Consider the following 14227-nt stretch of genomic DNA (forward strand, 5'->3'; position numbering starts at 1 on the left):
GGTTACTATTGCTGTGATGAAACTCCAGGACCAAAGCAACTTGAGGAGGAAGTTTATTTGGCTTATGCTTCCTCACCACTATTCATCATGGAAGGAAGTCATGGCACGAATCTGGAGGCAGGAGCTGATGCAGAGGCCATGGAGGAGTGCTGCTTACTGGCTTGCGCCTCCTGTCTTGCTTAGCTTGTTTTCTTATGGAACCCAGGACCACCAGCCTGGAGTTGCCCCACCAACAATGAGCTGGGCCCTTCTCCACCAGTCATTAATTTAAAAAAAAAATGCCTACAGGTCTGTCTGCCAATAGCCTAATCTTAGGTTGGCATTTTCTTAATTGAGGCTCCCTCTTCTCAGATGGTTGTAGCTTGTGTCAAGTTGACACAAAACTAGTCAGCACAGTTGGGGTCTAACTGGTTGAGAGATACAATTCAGTGTATACTGGAAGGACAAAGTCTTTAGTAGCAATTACGAAAGAGTTGGGGAAATCAGGAGACTTAGAGATGTGTGTTTGGACACACTTGGCATCACCTGGCACACAAAATAACTTTATGGGCCGCATAACAATTTTGATATGATTTCTTTTGGACTGGTTAACTTTTGTTAAATTTCTGTTGGAAGACATAGCTTTAGTATATAAGAATTGAGAACCAATATCAAAGTGGAAGAAAATAAAGTTAAAAAAAAAAAAGAGGAGAAATAATAAAGAGATTGTGAAACTTCCTTTTATTTGGGAATCTTGTTTGAGATGACTTCAAAATTTCCAAGATTGAAACAATTTAAAGCCAGAGAACCGGGAGTTCTCCACACATTGTGTATCTTTAGTAAATGTAACCTTGGGGGAATTATAGACTTTTTCAATCACATTACTCATATTGGTCTGAGCGCACCCACACAATTGAATAATAATTCTGACAAATTTAGATAGTTTGCATCAGTAAGAAAGTTTATTGAAATTCATTAGTAAATGAGAAATTCATTAGTAAATGAGAAAGTTTTCTTTTCTTTTTTCCACAAAAGAACACTTTCTGATAAATGAAAAGAAGAAATACAGAAACCACAAAACACCTTGTAGACCCTTAATTTCAAGGAGCAAATCTATTTTCATAGACCATTAAGACAGAAGTGTTTTCCTGGACATTTTGTTTTCCACACGTCTGTGCAGTGGCCTGTGCAAAGAGCAGTTTAATAGAAGTGTTTCTTGGTTTCTGATTCAATCATAGACGAAAGGACTCTACCGTCAGGTGTCACCTCCTCAATAATCGTCTTGATCACTCTGGTTTTGTTAGTATCTGTGAATAGAAAAAAAAATTAGAATTTAGATGAAACGACTTGTTAATATTACAAAACTAAGATAATGCATCTTTTCCAAGATGTTCTAAAAAAAAAAAAAATCCAAGCTGTAGATTTTCCCCAAACTACTAAAAACACAAACGAAAATCTAACTCGAGATTTTCATTGTTTTAAAATCAGCTCTTGAGTTTAAAGAGCAACAAAACCATTGGAGAAAGTTAAATCTAATTCAGATTACCCCAGCTAGTTTCTGCTGACCTTGGTCCTTTAGACGATTGGTCGCCACCGGAAGACTTGAACCCTCCGCTTCCGCTCTGGCCTCCGCCGGAACTTCCGCCGTGACCACCACCGCTGGAACTTCCGCCGCCGTAGCCACCACCGGAACTGCCTCCGTGGCCGCCGCCGCTGGAGCTTCCGCCGCCGTAGCTTCCGCCGCCGCCGCCACCGGAGCTTCCGCCGCCGTAACTGCCGCCGTGGCTTCCGCCGCCAGAACTTCCGCCGCCGTAGCTTCCACCGCCAGAACTTCCGCCGCCGTAGCTGCCGCCGCCGCGTCCACCTCCGGAACTAAAAGGAGTGTGGAGTGTCAAATGTGGTCCCTTCTAACGTGGAAGCGTCAGGTTGCATTCCAGATTAATATTTTGTGAAAATACCACCCAGTCGAGTTTGTCTATTAATACTCATTCATTTATCCATCCATAAATATGTATACACACAGCCCTAATTCCTGAAAACATCACTGCTCCCCTCCTGCCTCCTTGGATTTGGGAAAGCTTGGCCATGTGGACTTTTGAATGAAACCAATGGGGGAACTTGGCAGGTTTCCAACATACCTTCCCTCTCCTTCCAGCAGGCTGCGGTAGGTTTGGATCTCGTTCTCCAGTCTGGTCTTAATGTCTAGGAGTTGTTGATACTCTGCGTTCTGGCACTCGGTCTCAGCCCGAATCTGTTGCAGCTGTTCCTCCAGGACGGAGATCTGGCCTTGGATTTGGGAGAGCTGCACGCAGTAGCGACCTTCTGTTTCTGCCAAGGAGGCTTCCAGCGATTGTTTCTGAGAAGAAGGTTTAGTTAAGTGTAGTGAAACATGGAAATGCTTCAGTAAGACGTCATAGAAGGAAAGTGGATAGGATTCCTGCTTAATGGCAGTACTGCAGTTTGAGTATCACGGCCTCAGTGCTAACGGTTCTTTTCCTGCCCAAAGCTGCGATTTCGGTTCCATTTTCTTGCACACCCCCCTCTGCCCTTGCCCCAAACTCATTTTTAGCCCGAAATAGAATAAATGGAGGCCATTTAACAAGGTTTAACATACCAGAGCCAGTTGGGACTGTAGTTCGATCTCCAGACCCTGAACAGTACGTCTCAATTCAGTAATTTCACTCTTATGGCTGGACATTTGTTCAATGTTGCTGTCGATTTCTGTGGTGAGTTCCTTGCTCTAGAGGATTAGAAACGCAAAGAGATGAGAACATCCGGGCATGATAACAAAATCTCCAGGAGCTTTGCTGAGAAGAGCAATGAACTTACCTTCTCATTGAACCAGGTTTCTATATCCTTGCGATTCTTTTCTGAAAGTTGTTCATATTGGTTTCTCATGTTGTTCAGTTTTTGAGTCAGGTCAACTCCCGGAGCAGCATTCATTTCCACATTCACATCACCGGTGGACACGTTCTGAAGGTCTCTCATTTCCTATTGGAAGAGCAGTTAGATTTAATGAATGCACCATGACCAAGATGAACTTTTTTGGGGGGGGGAGGGAAATGTAATTTTGTGTCACCTCTTCGTGGTTCTTCTTCAGGTAAGCCAGCTCTTCAGTCACACTCTCAATCTGCATCTCTAGGTCAGCCTTGCTAAGGGTCAGCTCATCCAGCACCCTGCGGAGGCCGTTGATGTCGGCTTCCACACTCTGGCGCAGGGCTACCTCATTCTCATATCTGAAACAAGTAGGATACAAACAATGGATATACAGGAGAGTGAAGGTATACTTGGAGAGAGACTGACTAAGATGTGAAGATAGATTTGATTTCCTATCATGGCAACATGTGTAATAACGAATTCATGTAGGAATATTAATAATTTGATACAAAGAGTTAGCTGTTACATATCTCCCTTTAAAGATTACCCAAAAGATATCATTACAACTAAAAACCTTCTTTAACATCTCAGAACTGTTTCATGCTGGATGAGTTCAGGAAAATATAAGTGCTGTTCTGGGCATCCGAGGTCCTGGTTAAAAACACCTGCTTTATTTGAACCACATTCATTTAACTTACTTCAGCCTGAAGTCATCAGCTGCCAGCCTGGCATTGTCGATCTGCAGCAGGACATTGGCATTGTCAGTTGTCAGGGTGAGGATCTGGAGGGAGAGACAAAGGTCAGGTGGGTTTATGGCCTTTAGAGTAGCATAGATTTATTACATTTTTATATAGTTCTCTTCCAGAATCTTGGAAGGAGGTTAATTTCAGCATAGACTATTACAGACTGGCCCATATAACAATATGTTCCCTTGTAGTTTCTGTACTTTTCTGGCCATGCTTCCTTTCTGAACACTGGCTGGGATTGTGTAGGTATATTCCTGTAATTAGAACTTGCTCCTTTACGGTTTGGGATTTTCCTGTGTTGCAGCTAACTTTTGAGTGACTCACATCTGTATTTGTTTAATTTGTTATAAATACTTCTAAGTGCATATACCCTGAATTTATAGATGTAGTTGATGGAGTTCCTAGAGACAAGGAGTATCTCATTTCTGTATTGGAAAGTTGGTATTTCTTGCAATGTTGGTGCTGGATATGGCTTACTTGTTATCAATATCAACGATATATACATGTATATATACATATACATATATACACATATACATATGATCTCGCATATTTTAACTGTGAACTCATATGTTTATTAAAACCTGAAAGGTTCTCAGTCATCTGTCATCCTGGAAGACAAGGCAACACACATGCTGGCTGGAGACAGACATGCCATGCCTTCATAAATACCTCGGAGGAGATTTGGTTCCACTAGACATGACAAAATAGCAGGTAGACACAGTGATCAGCTGCGGTATGCTTAGCTTAGTCTCATCTGTCTGCATTACACGGATAGAAGTGATTGAAAGCTGGAATTTAAAATGCCCCTTACCTGGTTCTTAAGTTCTTCAATGGTTTGATAGTATTTGCTGTAGTCCCGGGGCTCTCGCTGGCTTGAGTTGCCGTGCTTGTCATACCACTCTTTGATTTTACCTTCCAGCTCATAGTTGGATTCTTCCAGAGCCCGGACTTTATCCATGTAGGAGGCCAGACGATCGTTCAGGTTCTGCATGGTTACCTTTTCATTTCCAGAGAGAAGGCCGCCACCATCTCCTCCATACCCACCACCAATGCCTCCTCCGAAGCCACCTCCACCAAAGCTACCTCCCCCGAAGCTGCCTCCTCCATAGCTGCCTCCTCCATAGCTGCCTCCTCCATAGCCTCCACCAAAGCTGCCTCCTCCACAGCCTCCACCGAAGCTGCCTCCTCCATAACCTCCACCAAAGCTGCCACCTCCAAAGCCTCCATAGCCACCCGATGAGCCCCCAAAGCAACCTCCACCAGAGCTCCCACGGCTAAAAGAGCCACCGCTGAACCCCCCACTATGGGAGCTTTTGCTGCTGCTGGAAATTCTGAAGGATGACCCTCCACCACCTCCTCCTCCTCCTCCACTGCGGGAGGAAGAGTACTGCTTGCTGGAGGAGCCGTATCGAACAGACATGGTGGTGTAATGTAGCCCAGGGAGTGCCTGCTACCAAGGACAGTGACAAGCCTTTATATACTGAGAGGGCGTGTCTCTTAGGTCCTGGGGTTTGCTTGCTTGTATGGTTTTCTTTTTGCCAGCTTAGCATCTTTGGCTGATGATTGCATAAATTATCTGCAGTAATAACCAATACCTTTTCAATGCTTTTGAATTTGCTCCGGGTACAACAGAAGATTTGCTGTGTTGAAACTGAAAATGGGTGGAGTTCAGATGAGTACATTTTACCTTTTGAAGATCATTGAGTAACAATTGTTCTGATGCTAATTTAAAGTTGTACTAAGCATTGGCTAAGTATGAAAAGTAAAAGAAATCTGGTTGCAAATTGTAGTTGAAATAAGAAATTTTCAGATTCATGTTTTAAACAGCCTTTAGAATTGCAGTAAGTAGCAAGTGTGCTGGAATCATGCTGTAATAAGGATCATGAAACTAAGTAAACAACAAAAATAGGATATGCTGAACTATTTTATTAGTGTTGAAAAGTTGCCACATTTACAAAGCACAATTTAGGAAAAAAATATATAATGTATTACACACACACACACACACACACACACACACACACACACACACAATCTCTTACATAGAGGATTATTTATTGGTAAATGAGAGTATATTCATATTTTTGCCTAGGAAACTGTACACAAGGAGTGACTACGGAATCTTCAAATGCAATGATGCTACTATTTTTTTTCCCCAAAGCTGAGGACCGAACCCAGGGCCTTGCGCTTGCTAGGTAAGCGCTCTACCACTGAGCTAAATCCCCAACCCCAATGCTACTATTTTGACTATGAAATCACCAAGCTATTCTGGGTTATTTCCTGCTTTGAAACTCATGGTTCAGGCCCATGCGAAGACTGCCATGCAGCACTTCTTCTTCTTTTTTTTTGAGCTGAGGATCGAATCCAGGGCCTTGCGCTTGCTAGGCAAGTGCTCTACCACTGAGCTAAATCCCCAACCCGACATGCAGCACTTCTGAGCACAAGAATTAAGAACTAGCATGCAGTGCTTTATGCTCTGACTGATTACAAGGGGAGAATTTGGGTTTGTTTTTCTGAAAATAAAAGTTTTCTTGTAGCAGTATGAACCCCGGATGCAGAGTGGCATCTGCTTTGAGACTTAGAACGAGACTTGCACCTCTGTTCTCAAGCTAGATTTTCCGTCTCAAGAAACAAGCAAAACACATTTCCTTGGACCCACTGTGCACAGATTTCAGCGGGACGGCATCTAGTGAAGTATTTAATTGGGACTTTACATGACAGAGAATTATTTTATATCTACCCTTAGGCTATGACAGTGCTCTTGTTAAAATATGTTATACATACATTTATATGTATAGATTCACACATGTTTTAGAATTATGTAATGCTTTTTGAGCTAGGTTGATTTAAAAATCTCCAGAGTAACCCACTGACATAGGGTTAGCAGTTACTGTCTCAATTTTGTGTCAGGAAGGTGAAGCTGAGAAAGGCGGCGACTTTTCCTAATGCTAGCTGGCTGACACGTGGCCGAGTCTTGGCTTTGCCTTTTTCTACTATCCCACCTTATGCTGAGATTCTCTGCTGCCGGTGCATTTGGTGTTAGATGCCAATTCCCGCCATGTGCATCTCCCCAGGGGGAAAAGCAAAACCAAAAGAAAATGGAAGCAGGAACATATGGAAAGCACAGGGACTTGGCATGACTCCACTAGTAATTGTTTTTTCAAATTAAATTTGTAGCTGCACATCCCACAGAATGAGAGCTACAGAAATAGTTTCTGCAGGGAAAGGGGTTGAGGGCATTAATGAAGAGTTGCTTGTTGGGCTGCAGGTTACTACCAACAGATTGCAGCGCCCCTAACCTGTCAGCACCTGCAAGTAGGGCAGCGGCTGAAAGAAACACAAGCCCTACGCATGGGAATTGATTCCTGTGAAGATAACATACAATAAAAGGAGGCTGTGACAAGTCAGGGAAAAAGAAGAGTCCGACAGGTTCAGAGAGGTGAAGCCTGCCTGTTGAAACTCGATGGAAAAAGCAAAGAGCATTTGATTTTACTGATAATCACCACAGATTTGGGGTTTTGATTTTCCTAGGTTCACTTTAGCATTAGCTTTTAGTTTTCTGTGCCAGTGAAAAACACAAAAACCCCAGTCTAGTTTAAGATTGACTTAAAAGGTAGTATGGAGAGCGCCACCTTTCTATGGAAGCAAACCTGTGTCTCTGATTGCACTTACTGGCTGAATTAAGTCTTTGGCATGAGCGAAATCACAGAGGCACCATGTGATAATTCTGCATGAAAGTGTAGGATTCTAGTCCTGATGTCACTTGCATGGGGTTGTCATGACCTACTTCCTCATTTCTTTGTTCTCAGTGTTTGTTGTATTTTTGTGTAAGGCATGCGGAGATGTTCAAAATGTGGATGAGATTCAGTTCCTGGCCATTAAGATCTCTCCAGTCACTGAAGTCTGATAGAAGGGAAATGCTAAGCACTGCAACTTCAGTGCTACATGAAGGGTAAAGGCGCGTGGGGGGCTGGAGGAGCCCACTCTTGCCTAGCATATATCGTGTCAAGGTGGTCTCCTCCCAGTCTCCCCCAGTTCTCTAAGATTTGCATCTTAGAATTGTACAGGAGTCATCCCAGAGAAGCACAGCCAGCTGTGCTAAAGTCTGGTTTTGAATCAAAGATACAGCGACAGGGACAGCCGTTTCCATGACACTGAACTGACATTGTAAGACTGTTGAGGCCACTGGACTGAATTTCGCAGTACAGGTGGAATCGAGTGGAGTCCTGTGCAGGATGGGTTGGAGTTTTCAGTGTGTGCAACAGCAGAGAGAGGACTGTTCATGGAAGTGAGGACTGAAAAACAACAAGCAGGTGGAGACTGGAAGGGGACCAGTTTGGCTGGAACACGTCGTTAATGTTCATATTAATTTATTCATTTCTTCAACAGGTTTAATTGAGCATCTGCAATATGACCTGGGCTTACATAGGTGACTAAGATATAATTCCTGCTCCTCAAGGGGTATAGAGTGTCCCTGGAGAGGCGAACAAACATACCCATGGATCAAGGCATGTGACAGAGCAATCTAGGCTGTATTTGAGGATCCGGACAGACAGAATGCTAAGAGAGTGCAGAATAGGATTCCAAGAGACCTGTGAGAGAGTTGAATAGCTGAGTAATTATGATAAGGTATTGATAAGGTCCATGCCTATTCATTGGGAAACTTTAAAATTCAACAATCTTAAATCTGCAGATAATCTTACATCACCCCTGCCCCCTGTCTTCGTCTGTTCTGAGATGGAAACTGCCTGACAGCTTTGGAGGGTAGTGTAGATCCAGTGGGTAGGCTCTAGAGTCAGACTGCTTGGATTATAAGCCAGGCTCACTGTTAAATGTGTAGCTTGATCCTTGCTTCCTCTCTCTAAAGTAGGAATAATAATTTTGCTTACTCTATGGAGTTACCTTGGGAGCCTAATGAGTTAATAAATATCAAGGATTAGGACAGCAGATGGCAGGTACAGAAAAAGAGCTTGGCAAATACTCGTTTTTTATCACTGATTTCTGTTTCTTACAGTCTAACTCACTTAGGGCTGCAAAATATGGGAGAATGGAGGATGGGAGGCAGCTTAGTTACCAAAGTGCTTGTACTTGCTGAGTCAATCCCTCAGAATCTGTGAAAAAGCCAGGCATGATGAACCTCCAGTGCTAGGAGACAGACAAGAGGATCCCTGAGGCTAGCTGACCAGCCATTTGAGTTTATTACTCTAAGTTCAGCAAGAAACCTCATCTCAAAGATAAGGTGGACAGCGAGGAAGACGCCTGACTTTGACTTTGATCTTCACAGACACGTACTTACACATGAACAAGTACACACACACACACACACACACACACACACACACACACACACACACACACACACACAATGAAAGGCTAGGGTTAGAGGGTGGAAACTGGCTAGGGAGGAGAGCAGAGGGGGAAGGATTTTGAGCCTTCTTACTTTATGATGAATTTGCCGTCCATTTATCTGTGAGTGACACTTGCTTCCATTTTTTAAAAATAAAACTCATTTATCCATTTCCTGCCACCCAACAACTCACTAATTTTATCATATCTTGCTACCAGTGCTCTAAACTTGACTTTCAAGTATTTTTCCCAGGATGAGTTCACCAGCTTCTGAAGTCTTTTTCCCCTGGCTCCTCATGGTGTCAATTGAGATCTAGTCTGTTCACAGATCTAGTCTGTTCACTGGGGTGTGATTAATGCTTGGCAAGCAGGGCTGTCATCGCCTCATCAGCATGCTTGAGCATCTGGGATGGATTAAGTCTTTTCTCTAACCTGGCTCTCCCTTGTCCAAACAACCCCATGGCCCCTGTGGTGAAGGTGGCGGGATGGAAGGAGAGCTGCGTTCTCATGAAGTAATTACGTGGCCGGGGGCAAGAACTCAGCTTTTCTGTGTTTCAGGTTATTATCCCATAAAATAGGGAGCCTAATGATACTAAACACTAAAATACAAGTAATATATAAGTCAACGAAAGAATCGAGCATTTCCTAAAGTATTACTTAATTACAAGCAGGCCTTCCTTTTCATGTTCAGCCGAAACACTGTACGTGGTTCCATCTTGAGACTCTTGGCTGTTGCTCTTGGTTTAGAATAGCACTCGTTCTTCTCTGTGGACAGCTCCCTCCGTCCAAATCATCTCGTATCTCAACTGCGGACTGTGGCTGGGATGCCATCTCATTCAAGAGAGTTTTCTCACTACCAGGCCAGCTTGTGGCTGTCTCTCTCTTAGTTCTTCTTTGCACTGCGTTTTGTGATACTACGTGCAGACCTCCTTTCCCCCCCAACCCCCCCAGGAGATTGGCCATTTCACTTCCTTAGATTCTTGGCACACCTCATAGAAACTCATTGTTCTCTGAGGAGTTCAGAGTGCCTTCCCACTTCCTTTCCTTGGCTTTTGTTCTCTCAGCATTTGTCCTGGACATGTTGACACTCTTGCAAGCTGAACACTGAAAGGCGAGTCAAAAATTGATCCTGCTTGGTAAAAACTTATGACACTTGTGGGTGTGAAAATGTTTTGTAAGGGTAAGAAATCCAAGATTTTACATGGCATTCACAGGGTACCTCTGGGGCCGTGTGTGTGTGAGAGTAGGAGAGTAGGCCCTGCATTTCCCCTCTTCCATCAAGTCATTTGTTTGGTCTGCTGAGATTGCCTTGATACAGGTAAACTGCTGAGATAAGTAGTTGTATTATGAAATTTGGGGCACTTGCTAAGTCTAAGCACCCCGTGAGTATGTAGTGAAGTAGGATTTAGCCTTTGAATTTCTCTTGTGTATCACAGGATTTTTCTTTTGGTCAAGCTAACACCACTCTGTGAAAGACAGTCGCCTAGTACAAATAAGCTGCCTTTGGAGGGGACACAGTGACAAAGAACAGGAAGTAGAAAAATGATATCCATTTTGGTTTTCATAATTAAATAGAAAAGCTGGAAGAACCGAATAGACCAAAATCGACCTGCACAAACTCCAGTCTTAGAGGACTCAAGGTGAATGATGTGTCAAAATGTCACAGCTGTTTCTCACGCTCCAAAATCCACAAAATTCTTTTAGGACTATTTGTTGTGGTCCGTCCACGTTGATAATTTAAAGAATGGCTGGGTGTAGACTGTAGTGTTACTGACCATAATCTCTCTCTCTCTCTCTCTCTCTCTCTCTCTCTCTCTCTCTCACACACACACACACACACACACACACACACACACACACACACTCTTATGGAGTTTATGCAAATCTAGATAGAAGAGTGAGGGTTTGGGCTTAGAATGGGACACAGGGTTAAACTACACAGTAATAATTGCCTTCTCTAGCTATTTTAATTAAGTATATAAAGTGCAAATTGAAGGGAAATGATATGGAATAAAATTAATCTCTTAATGTTATTATTCAGAAAATTCCTAGATGCCTGACTTAAAAAAACAAATGACTAGTTTCATAACAAATGTAGTTCTTTTTCTGAGTCATGTGTTTTCCCAAGTGGGTAAGAATTCAAGGGACTAGACTTAAATAACTATTTAAATGTCATGCAGCGGTATCAGGGAAATTGACCATGACCATTCTGGCTCTACAGGCTTCGAGACAGATCACATCCCAAGATTATTTAATTTCTTGCATTAAACCCACTGAACAAATACGTAGATCCTATTTGGAAAGTCATTCCCAGACTGACTTGAGAGTTTCTGAGTCCCATGTCCTGTGCTAAGCCCCTTACCTGCATTTATGTCTCATCAATCCTAATGGTGACTTTATGAAGTTTGCTCAAAAGTCTTCCATAAAGGGCTTTGCTGGAATTTCATTACATCTATTTTCTGAGCAACTCTCCAAACTCCCTTGAAATGAGTTAAAACTATATTTTGGAGCATTGTAGCTTAGAAAATTGAGTATATAGGGATTTTATTTTATCTTTTCAAACTAGACAAATTTTCTTTACTATTGCTACTAGGAAAAAAAAATGGTGCTGTATTGGAAAAACAGATTGATTTGGACAGAAGAAAAAGAAGGAATGGATGAGTGGCGCTGTCCTAGAAGGTCAGAGCACAAGCTCTGTGCTCCTGGGCTCTCCCTGCACCCCTGAGGGCCCTGTCTATTGGGGTTTCTGGAGCTTCTCAAGTCTTTGTCAAGACCGTGCTCAGGCCCCAACGCAGTCACTAAATTGACGCTATTAGCGACCGTACATAATTGCACTGTTAATCCTTTTATACTGCTGGTTTTTCCAGAAGCTGCTAGCTCCCATTAAGGAGCTTAATCCCTTTTCTTTAGGTTTTAACTCTTAAGTCTTGGGGAATATAGTGCAACACTGGGTGCCAACCTGACTTAATGTGCTAGCAAACCAGACCATGAGCACATCTGCTGGCTTGGAATTCTTCAGCTTCTGTAAATTTATTTTAGTTTAAAGGTGGGGCTAAGTAGAATTTTCTGGTTTTCCTTTTTAAAAAGGTAAGTAAATTTATTCTTTGATAGTTTCATACATGTATATAGTACATTCCGATGACTCTTATCCTTGCCACACCCCCCAAGTCCAATCCTTTCCCACATTCATGTCCGTTTGCTTTGTTTAGTCAGGGCTGACTGCGTGGCTATGGGTTTGGAACTATCCTGGAGCCTGATGGGCTCACCAGTGAGTGCACAGCTGAAGGTGACTCCCAGCTCTTCCACACTCTATTGGAAGCCAGTAGGTCCAGGGTGAGGGGCAGAGCCCCAAAGGCCCCTCCCCTCCCCAGCCTTGAGTAGGCCCAGTTCGAGTAACAGCAGTTGCTCTGTGTTTGTGTTTGTGATGATGTCTCACAGCCATTTTCCCAGTTATTCGGCTTTTACATTTTTTCCCCACCATTCTTCCATGGTGTCCCCTGAGCCTTCGGGGGTGGTGTTGGAACAGACGTCTTATTTAGGACTGAGCATCCCACCATTGCTTATTCTCCGAGCCTTGAGCAGTTGTAAGTCTTTGTGTTCACTGCAGTTCACTGCAGATAGAGGTGTTTCTCTGGCTTCAATAAATAGGTAGATATGTACGGAGTTATTTAAGATGTTGGACTTTATTACAAATGGAGACCCTACAGCCGGTAATGGTGGCTGTTGTCATCATCCATCATGGGGAGGCCATCAAGCATAAGAATAGTTCTGCTCTAGGCCCCAGCTGGATCCCAAGCACTGGTGGGGGAGGTCACTAGTACTTATTCTGCTAGACACTGCTAGGTCTTTAGGTTCATTTTCTCATGCAACCCACTTAACAACCCGGAAGTCAGAATCTATTAGTCTCTGCTCACAGAGGAGGAGACTGAAGCTGGGGTGGGGGGTATAACCCAAGTGATGAATTAGTGGTCCAGCTGGGTGGACACCAAGCCTGTTGCTAGACTGTCTGGTCTTAAACCCACCCTTTCATTGCCAAACCCTGATTAACTTTGCTCTGTGCTTTCAAAGTCTCTCCTGGAAATGTAAATTGCAGTGGCGAAGATGGCACCTTTTTATTGTCACAGCCTGTTTTAGGAGAAGATGACATTTACTTCATACAACTGAACTAAGTGGAGTTCTTAAGGTAGGCAGCTCTGAAGAATATTCCTTTTGGCTTAGCTGGTATTCAAAGTACAGTTTATGGAGCTGTTCTGGGCCCTGGTCATGTGCAATTATCATGCATGCTTCTTCATCTGTGGTCTTCCTAGGCCCACATCTGAGCACACACTGATTCTAGGTATCCAGGTGCACTTCAGACCAGCATCCAGGTGCACTTCAGACCAGCGTCCAGGTGCACTTCAGACCAGCGTCCAGGTGCACTTCAGACCACTGTCCAGGTGCACTTCAGACCAGTGTCCAGGTGCACTTCAGACCAGTGTCCAAGTGCACTTCAGACCAGCGTCCAGGTGGACTTCAAACTGGACAAGTTTCCTTTAGCCCAACAGTGAAGCTGTGCCTGGTCTCACCTTGGTCTCTTCCCCCTCTTCCTGTTGAACCTCTCTGCCCCTCATCAGGCACCGTGGGCTTTCTTGCATAACTTCTCATTCATCTAATGGGATGTGGTGCCGCTCACTGACCCTGGTAAGACATGGCCTATTCACTGTATGCGGTTCAGCTCTTCAGCCTCCATGTTTCAAGCTCGTTTCTTTTAATCGTGAAATGAAAGACTGTTCTCGGCAGCAGGAATTTCAGATCTTGCAGAGAAGGAGCCGGGAGGTGTTGGGCAGAAGTTTGCTGAACTCACACTCTGCCCGCTTAAAAGACCAGCCTTGAGCAAAAGTATGGTTTCGTTGTTCAGGAACGCAGATGGTGGACTGGGGAGATGCCTCAGTCTGAAAAGTGCATGCCATGCAAGGATCAAGACCCAAGTTTGGGTGTCCAGCATGGTATAGAAAGCAGGGCCTGTTGCTACACGGCTATAATCCAAGCTGTGTGAGGGTGGCGAGCAGGGAGGGAATCCCTCGGGTTGTTGATCTCCAGGTTCAGCGTAACCTTATGAAAAAAAAAAAAAGATGATTGAGGAAGACACCCTCACGTACATGTGTGTATTTGCACACACATGTATACATACACACACATGAGCACATACACCACATACACACTTACACCTAAATAAAAAATTGAAAAACAACAACAGAATGTAAATGGCGGAGTGGACAGAGGAGGAGGAGGCACGC

The 14227-nt window shown here is 43.7% G+C and overlaps 1 protein-coding gene across 1 annotated transcript; it reads right to left on the reverse strand.

The window, feature by feature from the left end:
- Window positions 1-919: 919 nt before the first annotated feature.
- On the reverse strand, window positions 920-5025 carry Krt10 (keratin 10). Its single transcript, XM_036194551.1, has 8 exons — window positions 4417-5025; window positions 3555-3637; window positions 3059-3215; window positions 2809-2970; window positions 2594-2719; window positions 2118-2335; window positions 1526-1851; window positions 920-1286 (listed from the first exon to the last, which is right to left on the reverse strand). Exons 1-8 carry the CDS (start codon window positions 5023-5025, stop codon window positions 1180-1182), a joined length of 1788 nt encoding a protein of 595 aa, XP_036050444.1. The 3' UTR covers window positions 920-1179.
- Between the last annotated feature and the right edge of the window lie 9202 nt (window positions 5026-14227).

Source organism: Onychomys torridus, chromosome 8 (genome assembly GCF_903995425.1).
Source record: "Onychomys torridus chromosome 8, mOncTor1.1, whole genome shotgun sequence".
Classification (NCBI taxonomy): domain Eukaryota; kingdom Metazoa; phylum Chordata; class Mammalia; order Rodentia; family Cricetidae; genus Onychomys; species Onychomys torridus.

What these genes read in the sequence shown, in the direction of transcription:
- Krt10 (XM_036194551.1), bottom strand. Translation starts at nt 5,025, where the DNA reads ATGTCTGTTCGATACGGCTCCTCCAGCAAGCAGTACTCTTCCTCCCGC. An exon ending in GCTGATGACTTCAGGCTGAA is followed by an intron (nt 3,216 to 3,554) that starts GTAAGTTAAATG and finishes TACTTGTTTCAG; the next exon opens with ATATGAGAATGAGGTAGCCC. An exon ending in TGAAGAAGAACCACGAAGAG is followed by an intron (nt 2,971 to 3,058) that starts GTGACACAAAAT and finishes CTCTTCCAATAG; the next exon opens with GAAATGAGAGACCTTCAGAA.